At 49.9% G+C, this 15,545-nt stretch overlaps 1 protein-coding gene across 1 annotated transcript in view; it reads right to left on the minus strand.

The window, feature by feature from the left end:
- STK10 (serine/threonine kinase 10) overlaps positions 1–15,545 on the minus strand; it is a 142,598-nt gene that overhangs the window by 5,459 nt on the left and 121,594 nt on the right. The window contains exons 13-18 of the mRNA XM_032158627.2: positions 14,684–14,776; positions 11,047–11,176; positions 7,457–7,581; positions 5,885–6,073; positions 4,873–4,998; positions 3,254–3,367 (exon numbers count right to left, since the gene is read on the minus strand). Of these exons, the coding sequence (XP_032014518.1) occupies positions 3,254–3,367; positions 4,873–4,998; positions 5,885–6,073; positions 7,457–7,581; positions 11,047–11,176; positions 14,684–14,776 (777 nt within the window). The remainder of the gene's footprint in view (positions 1–3,253; positions 3,368–4,872; positions 4,999–5,884; positions 6,074–7,456; positions 7,582–11,046; positions 11,177–14,683; positions 14,777–15,545) is intronic.

Genomic DNA, 15,545 nt, shown 5'->3' on the forward strand with positions numbered 1-15,545 from the left:
CAGGCTGGTCTCAAACTCCTGACCTCAGGTGATCCACCCGCCTTGGCTTCCCAAAGTGCTGGGATTACAGGTGTGAGCCACCACGCCAGGCCCACTCATAGTATTTTAGAAAGTTTTTCAATTAAAACAATAAAGCCAGTTGCATTTAAGATCACCTTGATGGTGCAACACAAATGGTTCATTTTATTAAATCCTGACCTTCAAGGTCACAGACCTTTAACGTCCTGTATGAGGAAAGGGGAACTATGCATAAGGCCCGCCTGCTGCCCATCAAAGCCTGATGGCTGTCTAGAGATCCTGCTCTTGTGCCTGATGCTGTTCTTTTGCAATTGTCTTGAGTTGCGGGCTGAACTAGCCACTTTATTTTGCAGAACATCGTGTTTATTAAAAGATAACTCACAGTTGGGCATGGTGGCATGTGTCTATAGTTCCAGCTACTTGGGAGGCTGAGACAGGAGAACTGCTTGAGCCCAGGTGGTCGAAATGAGCCTGGGCAACATAGCAAGACCCTATTTCAAAAAAAAATAACTGACAAATATGAGTATTTAGCAAACACTCTCTTGAAAATGAACAAACTGAGCTGATCACTTCAAGGGAAACAAACAAAGGCTATTTATTGCCAATGACAAAATTTGAGCATTCAAGCAAAAATGAGAACTTTGGAAAACCTGTGTCCACCAGCCTGAACTTGACAGCTTCTCAAATTTTTTTTTTCTTTTTTTTTTGAGACGGAGTCTTGCTCTGTTGCCCAGACTGGAGTGCAGTGGCGCAGTCTCAGCTCACTGCAAGCTCCGCCTCTAGGGTTCACGCTATTCTCCTGCCTCAGCCTCCCGAGTAGCTGGGACTACAGGCGCCCGCCACCGCGCCCGGCTAATTTTTTTTTTTGTATTTTTAGTACAGACGGGGTGTCACCATGTTAGCCAGGATGGTCTCGATCTCCTGACCTCGTGATCCGCCTGCCTCAGCCTCCCAAAGTGCTGGGATTACAGGCGTGAGCCACCGCGCCCGGCTTTTTTTCTTTTTGACAGGGTCTCAATCTGTCACCCAGGCTGGAGTGCAGTGGCGCAATCATGGCTCACTGCACCCTTGACTTCCTGGCCTCAAGTGAGCCTCCCATCTCAGGCTCCAGAGTATCTGGGACTACAGGCATGTGCCACTGTGCCCGGCTAATTTTTGTATTTTTTGTAGAGATGACGTTTCACCATGTTGTCCAGGTTGGTCTCAAACTCCTGGGTTCACACCTGTAATCCCAGCACTTTAGGAGTGGTAGCGGGTGCCTGTAATCCCAGCTGCTCAGGAAGGTTGAGGCAGGAGAATTGCTTGAACCTGGGAGGTGGAGGTTGCAGTGAGCCGAGATAGCGCCACTCCGTCTCAGAAAAAAAAAAAAATTCCGCTGGTCTGTCTTGCACTTGGATGTAACTTTGCTCCAGCCATGATCCTGTAACATCATGCACTGGTCACTTAGAAAATATTGGTTTACTGAGTTATGCAGATCTTCCAAAAGTTGACACATTTCATTACACAATATTTTTAAAAAACTGTATCTCCGCCAGGCACAATGGTGCACACCTGTAGTCCCAGCTACTCGGGAAGCTGAGGCAGGAGAATCACTTGAACCCAGGAGGCAGAGGTTGCAGAGAGCCAAGTTCCCGCGCCTGTAATCCCAGCACTTTGGGAGGCCGAGGGGGGTGGATCACTTGAGGTCAGGAGTTCAAGACCAGCCTGGACAACATGGTGAAACCCTGTCTCTACTAAAAATAGGAAAACTAGCCAGGCATAGTGGCACGTGCCTGTAATCCCAGCTACTCAGGAGGTTGAGGCAGGAAAATCATTTGAACCCAGGAGGCAGAGGTTGCAGTGAGCCGAGATCGCGCCACTGCACTCCAGCCTTGGGCGCAAGAGTGAAACTGTGTCTCTAAAACAAAAAATAAAATAAAGAAATCAACAGATGGGTCAAGAGGGACATTGCAGAGGGGCTAGTGACAGAGAAGAAACCCAGCAGAAGGTGGGCCTAGGAGGACAAGGCAGGCGAGGAAGACAGTGACTGGTGGCATTGGCTGCCACCAGGAGGTCAAGTCCAGCAAGCCGTATCCATGGGAGTCAGCCACCAGGATGTTGTTATTGACCTTGCCAGGAGCGGCTGCAGTGGGCTGAGAAAGGAATTTCTCAGTGGGTGGAGGAAGGAATTTCTCGGTGGGTGGAGGAAGAAATTATGACAGGGCTTCGCAGAGAAGGAGAGAGACAGGGCAGTAAAGAAAGACGCAGGACTGAGCAAGGGCATGGGTTTTGAAGGTGAAGGTATGGCAGGCACAATTCGAAAATGACCCCCTTAACTCTCTCTCGTATAACTCTCCCCGCTCCTCTGCGTGTGGGTGGAACCTCTGAATGTGGTATCATTCCTGCAAGCAGGGAGGCTATCCCGTGACCCTGATTTAATCACATGAGCACAAAAGGGTTTTCTCCAGCTGGTAGCAGAAGGGGATATCAGAGACATTCAAAGCATGAGGAGGTCTGAATGCATGCTTGCTACTGGGAGGTGGAGGAGGCCACATGATACAGAGTGCCGGTGGCCTCTAGAAGATAAAGTAACCCCTGTGTGAGGTCAGCAAGGAAACAGGGACCTCAGACCTACAGCCACAAGAAACTGGATTCTGTCGAAAGCTGAATGGGTTTGGAAGTGATTCTTCCCCAGAAACTTCAGCTAAGAGCCCAGCCACGCTGACACCATTGATTGCAGCCTGGTGAGACCCTGAGCAGAGAACCCAGGTGAGCCCACCCAGACTCTTGAACTCCATCACTAGGAAGGAGTAAACGGGTGTTGGTTTAAGCTGCTAAGTGTGTGGCAGTTCATCACACAGCAACAGAAAACTAAATTGGCAAGCAGTTTATCTGGTGCTGGGTTCTGACTTCGCAGAATAACTTCCTCTAAGAGAAAATCCCCACAGGCTGGGCTTCTGGCCCAGCAGAGTGGCTGGTTTGACTCACTGCAGCGTCCTCTGTGGACACCACATGGCAGGAGTCCTTCGGTCCATGAGAGGGAGCTAAACAAGAGGCTGCCCTTCCAGATGTGGAAGCTGCAGGGCATTCAGCCATAAAGGGTTAGAAAGTTCCTCTCTCTCAGGCTGGAGATCCATTTGATGGTGCCACAAAGCAAGAGTCCACCAAAATAAGGAGACCTAACATGTCCTAGCCAGAGGCCTGTGCATGGCAGAGCAGAGCCCGAGACTGAGCCCACCAGCTCGGACAAGGTTACCTTCTTGCGCGGCCGAAGCTTGTCCCGCCATTCCTTCAGGTTCTGGTTATGGCTCTCATCCAGGGCCTTCAGCTTCTGGGTTTCATGCTCTACCAGGAGGTGGCACTTTTCATTCTGGAACAAATTCCAGGCAGAACAGGTGAGAAATCAGAAGACGCAGGCCCTGAAGACTGAGACCCACCTCACGCTGTGGCCACGAGGGCGCCAGCATCGTTCATTTATTATTTCTTCTTCTTGACTATAAATCCCATTTATTCAAACTCTATATGTAAATCACATGCACCAAGAAGTGCCTAGAGGAATAGTCCAGAATATGTTAATAGTTCTTATTAACTCTGTGGTGGGGATGTGTGGTAAATTTGCAACTTTCTGTGAGGATATAGCAAGAAGGCAGCTGTCCACAAGCCAGGAAGGGAGCCCTCACCAGAACCTAACTATGCTGGCGCCCTGATCTCAGACTTCCAGCCTCCAGAACTGTGAGAAAGAAGTTTCTGTTACTTAAAGCATCATGGTATTTTGTTATGGCAGCCTGAGCTAAGATACTCTGTATGTATCACATATCATTTCCTCAGGGAGATCTGTGGCAAGGAATGAGGGTCACTGACATGGGTGAGACTCTTCCAACCTCACTGTTCTCTGAGGTAAGTTATCTGCTTTACAAAATGTAAATCTCTCTCATAGGCAGCAGTGACAAGTCCCTGTTGATTTCTTGCAGGGAATCAGTCTTGTCCTGAGGAGCTTATAAAGCAGGGGGAAAGTGCCTTTATCCAGATACCATGACCCTACTGGGTTGGAAAAGTAGAATCCTTTGGGAGATTTTCGTTTTGGGTTTCATGCTAGAGGCTTCTGGGCATTTAGAACTTGGCTGAGTGAGAAGTAATACTCGCAGCAGCGCTGTGTGCCCGTGGCCTGCCAGGAGCTGTGCTCGGCACTTCATATGGGCTCTCTCAGTGCTCACAGAAACCCAAGGCAGGGATAGGAAAACAGATGTGGAAGGTGAATGGCTTGGCCAAAAGTCACACAGTGACAAAAGGCAGAGCCCTGCCGGGCAGGCCTCAACACCTGGAATGTTTCCTCCACGCCTCCCTGCCTCTCCAGAAATTGCCCGATGGGTCCAACAGCCTGAGCAGTTCCTGAGGTTTGAATTGGCCCCATCCCCACAAGGGGGCTTCAAGTACCAGCTCCTGGGGCTGGGACCCTCAGGCGTGGGGCAAACCCAGGGGCCAGGAAGCTTGAAAAGGTCAGGAATTACCACAGGAAAAGCAGCCCACAAGGGGCTCGGCCACACCCCGACCACCTTTGCCCAAAACACAGTGATGACTCAGAAACCCTGCAGCAGCCCGCTGCCAGCTCCGTCACTTTATTCACAAGTCCTTGCCCCCATCCTGCACAGCAGGAATGGTCATCCCCACGCCCATTTTAGGGGTGTGAGAGCGATGGCTTAGGAGGGTGGTGTGATTTGCCCAACCTCACAGAGCCCTAGAGCAGCATGGCAGGACTGGAACCCATCCACCCCGGGTGTGTCTGACGAAGATCCTTCCCTGGAGTTTCTGGCCCCGAGAGCTGATGGCCTTGGGGAAACTGAGGCAGCCCGGGGGCAGGGGCAGGCAGGGCGGTACCTGCAGCTGCTGCAGCTCGCTCATGTTGCTCTCGCACTGCGCCAGCATGTCCCGCATCTGGTTCTCATGTTTCTGCTGTTGCTGCAGCCGCTCCGACTTCTGCCTCTTCTCCTCCTGCTGGGAGAACTGCACCAGAGAGAGGGTGGGTGCCTCAGGGGGCCAGGGCCTGGCTGGTTGGGTAGGAAGCCCCACTCAGCCCTGGCCTAGGGAGACCCCTCAGGGGCACTGGTCTGTGCACAGCCCCAGTACCCAGCACCACCTCAGGCTGTGCCCGTGTAAGTCCTCACCCTGAGCTGAGACCCAGCCCCTGCCCTTGAGGAGCCCCCAGGCTGGTGGGGATATGACACTGTAATGTGACACATGCCAGGAAAGTGTGTATACCAGGCAGGAATCACAAGGGCCCATGTGCCCGAGCCACAAGGGCAACACAGGATGTGGGGAAGCTGGCCAAATAAAAGCGTGGGAGTGCGGAAGGGAAGGGTGCAGGAGAACAGGCCACATGGCACCAAGCTCCGCCTCTGTCCACACACACAGGTGAATTCGCCATGAGGCTGATGAAGCTTCCAGGGCACACCTGGTGACTCACAAGACCTTATGGCAGGCGGGTCAGGGTGCATCTTTCTTTTTTTTTTTTTTTTTTAAGATGGAGTCTCGCTCTGTTGCCCAGGCTGGAGTGCAGTGGCTCAATCTTGGCTCACTGCAACCTCTGCCTCCCGGGCTCAAGCGATCCTCCCACCTCGGCCTTCCAAGTAGCCACCACACCTGGCTAATTTTTTTTTTTAATTTTTTTTTTTTGTAGAGATGGGGTTTTGCTATGTTGCCTAGGCTGGTCTCAAACTCCTGGGCTCAAGTGACCCGCCCGCCTTGGCCTCTCAAAGTGTTGGGATTACAGAGGTGAGCCAGCCTGCATCTTGTTTCATATTCTCCAAAATCGTGTAAGGCCCAGGCCCCGCCAAAGCTGGCCTTGCCTACACCCCAGCAAACTCGCAGACCCTGCAGGCCCGGCCCCCACCTGCTTGATCTTCTCGCGCTGCTCGGCTGCGCTGCCCCCGCCGTTGATGTGGAGGCTCTTCTTGTACATGGCCATGCGTGTCTTGCCCTCGCTCCTCTGGATCTTGGGCAGCCGCGCCTTTTCCTGTTGCTGCCGCACCTTCAGCTGCTCTATCATGCGCTGGTTGTAGCGCTGCATCTGCTCCCGCTCCTGGAGACGAATATCCGGGGGGCTGAGGTCAGCTGCGCTCCGGACTCAGAGTGTGGTCACAGGCTAAAGGTCCCCACACTCCACTCAGGGGCCCAGGACCAACACGGCCCACAATGTTTAGCAGAGCAAGGCTTGTGTTATTTTGCTTCTACACGAATAACATTATTTGCTCTCACTTTAAAAATTCTTATTAATATCTTGGATTCTTACCTTCTAAATGCTTTTTCATCTAATCAATGATGGCATGCCATCATTAGCTAATATCTCAAAGCAAAATGTACACGAAAGGGGATGGTTTATCATTAGTGATGGCAGATGTGAATTTATATTTTTAAAAACTCTGATACATTTGAATTTTTTCCTTCCCCTAACACCTATTTGTATTTCAAAGCTCAGCATGGGCATCACCTCCTCCAAAAAGCCTTCCCTGATTTCTTCACCTGGTTGGGTAGCCTTATTCTGAACTCCCATGGCCCTATACTGACTTCCATCACTGCATTTAGATAAGAAACTGGAATTATACACAGCTGCTGTGCATCCAGACCTTGATCTGTCTGTCACTGTCCCACTACGGAGGCTGAACTGAGACAGACAATTCCCACAGGAGAGGGTGCTTTGGCCACACAGAGTAGGGGCCCTTACCAGTTCTGGGGAGTTCAGGTAAGGTTTCCCAGCAGAGGTGGTGTTTAAGTGGAGACCTAAAAGTATTCTGAGGGAATGCACAAGAAAGAGAGAAATAAAGAGAAAATGGAAAGGGAGGACAAAAAGAGGGAAAAGAGAAAAAAGAGCAAAAGAAAGACACACACCGGGCAGGCCCAGTGGCTCACGCCTGTAATCCCGGCACTTTGGGAGGCCAAGGCAGCCAGATCACTTGAGGTCAGGGGTTTGAGACTAGCCTGGCCAACAAGGTGAAAGCCCAATTCTACTAAAAAAAAATACAAAAATTAGCTGGGCATGGTGGCAAGCACCTGTAATCCCAGCTACTCGGGAGGCTGAGGCAGGAGAATTGCTTGAACCCAGGAGGCGGAGGTTGCAGTGAGCCTCGATGGCACTACTGCCACTCCAGCCTGAGCAACAGAGCAAGACTCCATCTCAAAAAAAAAAAAAAAAAAAAAAAAAAGACACACACGGCAAGTAACAGTCAGCGAGGGAGCTGCTTTGGCCATCGGCTTCCCTGCACGGTTTCCCCTATTCCTGGTCCCTTGAGCTGAAGCAGGACACCCCTGGAGAACCTGGAGCCTCACTGCAGCCAGCCCTGGCTCCTCTTGGGGGCACTTGTCATCCAAAGTGTGCACCCGAGAGGTGCCCCATCACATACAGCCTCATGGCTTTCCCAGGTTGGCCCAGCAGCAGATCCAAGCCCCGCGCCGCCGGCAGCCTCACCTTCTCATGCTTGCGCAGCAGCTCGTGCCGCTGGAGGAAGTACTGGTCTTTGAGCTGCTGCTTCACCAGCTGGTGCCTCTCCTGCAGCTGGTGCTCCTCCATCTCCCACAGGGCTGCTTCCCGGTCTGCAGAGGACATGCCACTGAGCTGGTGAGGTGCTGACAGCCAGAGACCCGACAGGCCCTCTGCCCCAACCCTCTGCCTGGCCTCCTCATGCTGCAGATGATAACCAACCTACCGGGCTCAGGAATCGCCCCATGTGCTACCTCATTAGACCATGATGGCTGATCTGAGCTGAGGCCTAGAAACTTCCTTTAAGCCTAAGGAATGATAGCTCCAAGGAGCATGGTATAGCAGGAAGTGTTCAAAGTCAGGAGCCACAGAAACTGCAGATATAGGCTGGAACCCAGCTCCATCGGTGGGATTAGGAATGGAGAGGTTCTCTAGGCATCAGCTGCCATGTCTGCCAGATGGACACAGCTATACTATGGAGGGAGGGGACGTCCTTGGGAGACACTTTGAAGTGCAATCCACACTGCATCTCTACTTTCCTTATGGGCACCTGGGAAGGGCTCAGATGGAGACCCCATGAAGAAGACAGAATGGCCTCTTGTCACTATTTCCTTCTTTGAAAAATGGGTGAGATCCTCCTTGTCTCCTGCACGTCCCATGCATGCGTTATGAAGACAACGGTATCTGGCGTCTTAACACTGGAGGTCTATTAATCCACCCTTGTGCACAGCACCCGGGTGGGGACCTGGGGTCAAAGGGAGAATCTCACGGCCTTCAAGACAGGAGATTATGCTTGGCTCAGTGCGAATGTTGTTTATTTCACTGCATTCCTGTTCCGTGCAAAATGGTATCTGCTTTTGGTATATCAGAATAGAGATTTTGGCTTCCACCCCAAAATCAGAACCACAGTTCTGTAAATAGGGCGGTTCTTACCAACATCATGGAATAGGAAAAGGAAGTGAGGACTTTTCTCAAAACAACTGTGCTCTATTCAGAATACTGAAAACTCAAGAACCCCGTTTTGCTGATCCACATCAAATAATAAGAGGTTTATGTTGCTTAACTGCACTGGTCATCAAAGGCCTGGATGAGGCCTGTTTTATAAATGAGCCAAAAATGGCCCTGGGATAATGGCCTCATGTTGTTTACTTCCTCACAGCAGGCCTGGACCGTCAAAAGTCCACAGGCACCAAACTCAAATTTGTACCCATCCTCTTGTTATTTTTAAAACATAATATGTACGGCCAGGCACAGTGGCTCACACCGTAGTCCCAGCATTTTGGGAGGCTGAGGTGGGCAGACTGCTTGAGCCCAGGAACTTGAGACCAGCCTGGGTAAAATGGCGAAACCTAGTCTCTACTAAAAATATAAAAATTGGCTGGGTGTGGTGGCGTGCACCTGTAATCCCAGCTGCTCAGGAGCCTAAGGCGTGAGAATTGCTTGAACAGGGGAGGCAGAGGCTGCAGTGAGCCAATATTGTGCCACCGCACTCCAGCCTGGGTGACAGACTGAGACCTGGTCTCAAAAAACAAAAACAAAAAAAAATGTATACAGTTACATAAAAAAGCTCAAACAGGGCTGGGCGCAGTGGCTCACACCTGTAATCCCGCACTTTGGGAGGCCGAGGTGGGCGGATCACAAGGTCAGGAGATCACAAGACATGGTGAAACCCCGTCTCTACTAAAAATAAAAAATAAAAAAAATTAGCCAGGAGTGGTGGCGGGCGCCTGTAGTCCCAGCTACTCAGGAGGCTAAGGCAGGAGAATGGCGTGAACCCAGGCAGCGGAGCTTGCAGTGAGCTGAGATCGCGCCACTGCACTCCAGCCTAGACAACACAGCGAGACTCTCCATCTCAAAAAAAAAAAAAAAAAAAAAAAAACCCAAACCAAGCAGATATTTAGCGATTTGGAGCCTGACTACTTTGCATACCCCATGAAACTGCACCTAATACCTGCCAGCCATAGAGAAGACAGACCCAAGGGCTCCATAAAGACCCCAAGCCACCGCTGCCCTTTGCAGTTCTCTGATCCAGAGACGCCCCGTCTGAGCTCCCCACACTGGACGACATCATCTAGACATGTGAGCCCCCTCTCAGTCCCCTTCTTGCCCAAGAGTTCCTTTGCCCTCTTCCCCTGCTGGATGGTGGCCTGCACCATCATCTCTCCAAAGCCTCATTCTGTAAGGGACCCCTCAGCGTGTCAACCTGTCAAAATGCCCCCCAAGCAAAGCTGCTTGTATGCTACTGCCATCTTGTGGTCATTTATTTTTCCTCAGTCAGCCCTGAAATCCCTTGAACTCACAACAGCACCAGGGTAGGCCCGGCTTCCTGATACTGTCATCCAAGGCCCAGCTCTATCACCCATTAACTGTGCAACCTCAGTGCTATGATCTAAACGTTTGTGTCCTCTCCCCAAATGCATATGTTGAAATCTTAACCCCTGAGGTGAGGGTATTAGGAGGTGGGGCCTTTTGGGAGGTGATTGGGTCATGAGGGTGGAGCCCTCGTGAATGGAATTAGTGCCTTTTTATTAATAAAAGAGACCCCCAGGCTGGGCATGTTGGCTTATGCCTCTAATCCCAGCACTTTGGGAGGCCGAGGCAGGCAGATCACTTGAGCCCAGGACTTTGAGACCAGCCTGGACAACACAGAAGACCCCATTTATACAAAAAACACAAAAATTGGCCAAGCGTGGTAGCACGTGCCTGTAGTCCCAGCTACTTGGGAGGCTGAGGTGGGAGGACTGCTTGAGCCTCAGAGGCAGAGGTCACAGTGAGCCATGACTGTGCCACTGCACTCCAGCCTTGGCTACAGAGCAAGACCCTGTCTCAATAAATAAAGAAATAAATAAATAGATAAATAAACAAAAAACCCCCAAAACCCAGAAAACCACAAAACCCCAAAAACTCAGAGACCCCAGAGCTAGTCTCCCTTCTGCTATGTGAGGATACAGTGAGAAGGTGCCATCTATGAAGCAGAGAGTAAGCCCTCTCCAGACCACAAATGTGCTGGCACCTTCACTGTGGATTTCCCAGCCTCCAGAAGTGTGAGAAATGCATGTCTGTTGTTGATAAGCCACCCAGTCAGTGGTATTTTGTTATAGCAGCCTGAATGAACTAAGATACTTGGCCAAAGAATAGTAACTCTCCAAGCCTCAGTTTCCTCATCTACAGAAATGGGGATACCCAAGGCCCTGCCTCACAGTGTTAGGTGAGGATGTGATGAGATAGAGGTGGAAAAACGGACTGGCGCATGGTCTGGCAGAGTGGCTGCTCAGTCCATGCCAAGCTGTCTCCACCTCCCATAAACCTAGCTCACTTATTAACCTACTCTATGCCTGCTCCTCTCTTTTCTGCTCTTGACTTCTGGAATAATGTCAAATAGTCTTGGTGACAACTGGTGTCCTTGCCTCGTTCCTTACTTCAGTGGGGGTTTTCCCCAGGTTTCACCATGAAGAATGATGTTTAGTTTTGGGGATGGAGAAGGCCTGGGAGGTTCTTCTTGCCCACCCCACTTCCCAGGACTGGGATGTCCACAGCGACTCTGGGCCAAGACAGCGCTGCCACTCGCACACCCCCACCTCGAAGGAGCTCCTGCTTCTTCATGAGGCACTCGCGCTCCTTGTCACAGATCTCCCGCCTGTTGTCGGTGGTGAGCCTCTTCATGGCCAGCTCCAGGTCCTCCTTCTGCTTGGCTACAAAGTCCCGGTCCTGCAGGGAGAGAGGAGGACAGGCCTTTTTATCCAGGGCCGGCTTGGGCACCTCAATGTCTCTTCCTATTATGGAAGAAAAGCCTGTGTGATCAGAGAAGAGAATTCAGGAACAGAAAAGAAACTAGTGGAGAGGAAATTTAAGAGAGACTTAGAGACACATCAACCAATTTCAACATGTGCGCTTCATCTGGATCCTGGATCAAAGAACAGTCTCGGTCTGTCACCAGGGCTGGAGTGCAGTGGCACGATCTTGGCTCACTGCAACCTCCGCCTCCTGGGTTCAAGCGATTCTCCTGCCTCAGCCTCCTGAGTAGCTAGGATTATAGGTGAGCGCCACCACTCCTGACTGATTTTTGTATTTTTAGTAGAGACGGGGTTTCACCATGTTGGTCAGGCTGATCTCAAACTCCTGACCTCGTGATCTGCCTGCCTCGGCCTCCCAAAGTGTTGGAATTACAGGCGTGAGCCACTGTGTCCAGCCAATTTTTTTTTTTTAAAGGATGACATTCATGAGATAATTGGAAACTGGAATACTGACAATATGATGTTGTTCAGCAATTATTGTTGAATTTGCTAGGTGTGTTTATGGTATGGTAGTTATTTCTGTGATGTTTGGCAGGTAAAATAATACGATGTCTGGGATTTGATTAAAAATAATACCTTGGGGTCAGGGAGTGAATGAGTGGACATGAGGTGATATTACTGAGATTAGGTGACAGGTATATGGTGGTTCATTATACCATTATACCTATTCCTGTGTTTCTTTTCTTTTCTCTTCTTTTCTTTTTGAGAGAGTCTTGCTCTGTCACCCAGGCTGGAGTGCAATGGCATGATCTCGGCTCACTGCAACCTCAGCCTCCCAGGTTCAAGTGATTCTCCCATCTCAGCTTCCTGAGTAGCTGGGACTACAGGTGCACACCACCACCACGCCTGGCTAATTTTTCTATCTTTAGTAGAGATGGGGTTTCACTATGTTGGCCAGGCTGGTCTTGAACTCCTGGCCTCAAGTGATCCGCCCGCCTCGGCCTCCCTATTCCTGTGTTTTTAATTTTTCCATAAAAAAGGGTAAAAAAAATTAAAATAAAAAAATTTAGAAACCACGGAATTAGTAAAACTCTCCACTCATCTTATCCCCCAGAGTTGGCAACTGTGGTAGGTATGTCTATACAAGTGTATCTATAGCTATTGTTATTGTTGTGTTACAAAAATTATTAAAAAGGCCTCAAAGAGATATATGTGCACCCAAGTTCACAGCAGCATTATTCACGGGATGAAAACAGCCCACGTGTCCGTCGATAAATGGATAAACATCATGTGTTACATCCACACAATGGAATTATTCAGCCTTAAAAAGGAAGCAAATTCTGACACATGCAATAACATGGATGAACCTTGAGGACATTACGCTAAGTGAAATAGGCCAATTGCAAAAGGACAAATATTCTATGATTCTACTTATATGAGGTACCTAGAGTAGTCAAATTCATAGGGAAAGCAGAATAAAGTTACCAAGGGTTGGAGGAGAAGAAATGGAGAATTACGGTTTGATGGGTGCAGAGTTTCAGTTTTACAAGATGACAAGAGTTCTGGAGATAGATGGTGGTGATGGCCGCACAATGTGAATATGCTTAACACCACTACACTGTACACGTAATAATAGTAAAGATGGTAAATGTTATGTTATGACTATTTTACCACAATTAAAAAAAATTATTTAAAAAAATCTTTCCATGTTATAACGTGATCTTTTGGCCAGGCGCAGTGGCTCACACCTGTAATCCCAGCACATTGGGAGGCTGAGGCAGGCGGATCACCTGAGGTCAGGAGTTCAAGACCAGCCTGGCCAACATGGTGAAACCCTGACTCTACTAAAAATACAAAAATTAGCTAGGCGTGGTGGCAGGCACCTGTAGTCTCAGCTACTTGGGAGGCTGAGGCAGGAGAATTGCTTGAACCCGGGAGGCGGAGGTTGCAGTGAGCTGAGATCACACCACTGCACTCCAGCCTGGGCAACAGAGTGAGACTCCATCTCAAAAAAAGAAAAAAAAAAAAGCTGGGATGAAACTCCCAGTTTTGAAACTCCGTCTCAAATAAATAAATAATGTGATATTCTATCACATGTGTTTCAATGGCTGAAAATATTTCATGCTATGGATGTTATTTATCCAATAAACAACAGGGTGTTTCCAGGTTTTATCTATTTTAAATAGCGCTACTTCATATTTTGGGAGCTAAGTGTTTGTGAACCTCTGTGATAACTCCTTCAGGATTTTTAGATTCCCTCAGGGTTTCTAGAAGCAGAAAATCCAAGCCAAAGGATGTGCACATCTTCAAAGCTCTCCATGCAACTGCCTCCTCCAGGCCACACAATCTGCTGTCCCTCTTCGTGGATGAGGGCCTGTGTGCCCCGCCCTCACCACCCCTGCGTTCTCTTCCTAATCGTGCTGTAACAGGACAGGTCACAGGGTGTCCCGGAGAGAACACAAGCTTGAGGCCTCGACCCCCTCCCTGAATGTGAACTCAGCAATGTCACCTCTCTCAGCCTTTGTTTCCTCTCCTGCGAATGGGAAAATGAACAGCTCCCACCACAGTAAGCTATGAAAGCTGAACCAGGTAATATACAAAGCGTTTCTAAATGCGGACTCAAAAATTCTCTGCTTTGGGGGCTGAGGAAGCAGAACACACAAAGACCCCCTCGTGGGGGAAAATGGGAGCATTCCAGCAAGGGATGAAAAGAAGGCTGGGGAGGCCAGCCAGGGCACAGCAAAGAGACGGCACTTATCTTAGGGACAATGTGGGAGCCACTGAAGGGTTTTAAGGCACAGGGCTGTGGGGGGAAGGGTGCTATTATCAGACTTGGAATTCACAATGATCACACCTGCAGGCAGGAGAGAAGAAACTGCAGGGGAAAAACAGCAACAGGAAGCCTCGCTGGGAAGCCACTGGACAGTGGTTGGGGGATCACAGAGATGGTGACGAGTTGATAGATCCAGAGACAGGAGATAAGAAATATACATACCATGCTTCAGGAGGTGACAAAGGACTGGAGGGAAAGGAGGGGTCGGGAATGATGGGCCAGAAAGGAAGGAAAATGGCACCCCTCAGAGTCTAACAGGACTAGGTCTGGGACATCACAAGTTTGATGTCCTTTAGACTTAAAAGATGCCAGGTGGGCAGGGGAATATACTGTGTTGGTCAAGGAGATGTGACTTACAAATAAATAACCCTAAAACAAGGTAGGAGGTGCTAAGGGTTTGGAGGGTGGTCAATGTAAAGTGTTGGGGTATCCAGAGATAGAAGAGCTTACTTCCAGATGGAGGCAGGGCAATCAAGGAAGGCTGCATGGAGGAGGGGATAATGGGGCCATGAAGGATGAGGCCAGATTTAGGTATTCAGAATAGGGTATTTGAGGGGCAGGGATTGGGCAAAGGCAGAGAGGGGGCCTGGTCACCATTCCAGGTCTCGTACCAGCCCCTGCACTCCCCAGCTGAGGCCAGGGACTCACAAGAAGCTGCTTTTTCTGCGTGTGCTCCTCCATCTTCTGCTTCATGCTCTCCTTCCGCTGCTGTCGGGGGAGCTTCTCCACCTCGTTCTTCACCTGCAGCAGAGACAGCAGAGAGTGGCTGGGTCAGGGTCCTCTCCATGCTTCCTACAGTATAATCTTTAACCCAGAACTCTCGGGCCAGAGAAACCAAAGAAGAGGCTCAGCTTTGCAGGGGCCAGCACCCTACGCGGCTCCCCACCAAGCCCCTCTGAGCAGGTGCCTCGCACTGGCCTACTCCTGCCTGCCGCTGGTTTCAGCTTCCACCTCCCTCAGAGTGGGCAGGTGCTGTTTTCAGCTGCTTGGTATCCACCCCCCTCTTCTGGTAACAGCACCTCAGTTTCCTGCAGGGAAGTGTTTCTCAACCTTTTTAAAAAATTACAGTCTCTACAGAAGTTCTTTAAGACATTTTTCCCTAATCCCTCTCCCCCCATGAAATATCAGTCCAACAGACAATACTGTCAATCTGACAAACCACTGTCATATCTCAGTTATTTTGCTTCCTTTAGGGTAATATTAGCTGGGCTGAGAATGCACACTTTTTTTTTGTGAGATGGAATCAAGCAATTCTCCTGCCTTAGCCTCCCCAGTAGCTGGGATTACAAGTGTGCACCACCACACCTGGCTAATTTTTGTATTTTTAGTAGAGATGGGGTTTCACCATGTTGGCCAGGCTGGTCTCAAACTCCTAACCTCAAGTGATCTGTCTGCCTCGGCCTCCCAAAGTGCAGAGATTTACAAGCATGTGCCACCGCGCCCAGCTGAGAATGCATACTTCAGTATCCCCCTTGTCAGCCCCTGAGGTCCAGGTGAACTGACACCCCTA

The sequence above is a fragment of the Hylobates moloch genome, unplaced genomic scaffold (genome assembly GCF_009828535.3).
Source record: "Hylobates moloch isolate HMO894 unplaced genomic scaffold, HMol_V3 SCAFFOLD_6, whole genome shotgun sequence".
In the NCBI taxonomy this organism is placed as follows: Eukaryota; Metazoa; Chordata; class Mammalia; order Primates; family Hylobatidae; genus Hylobates; species Hylobates moloch.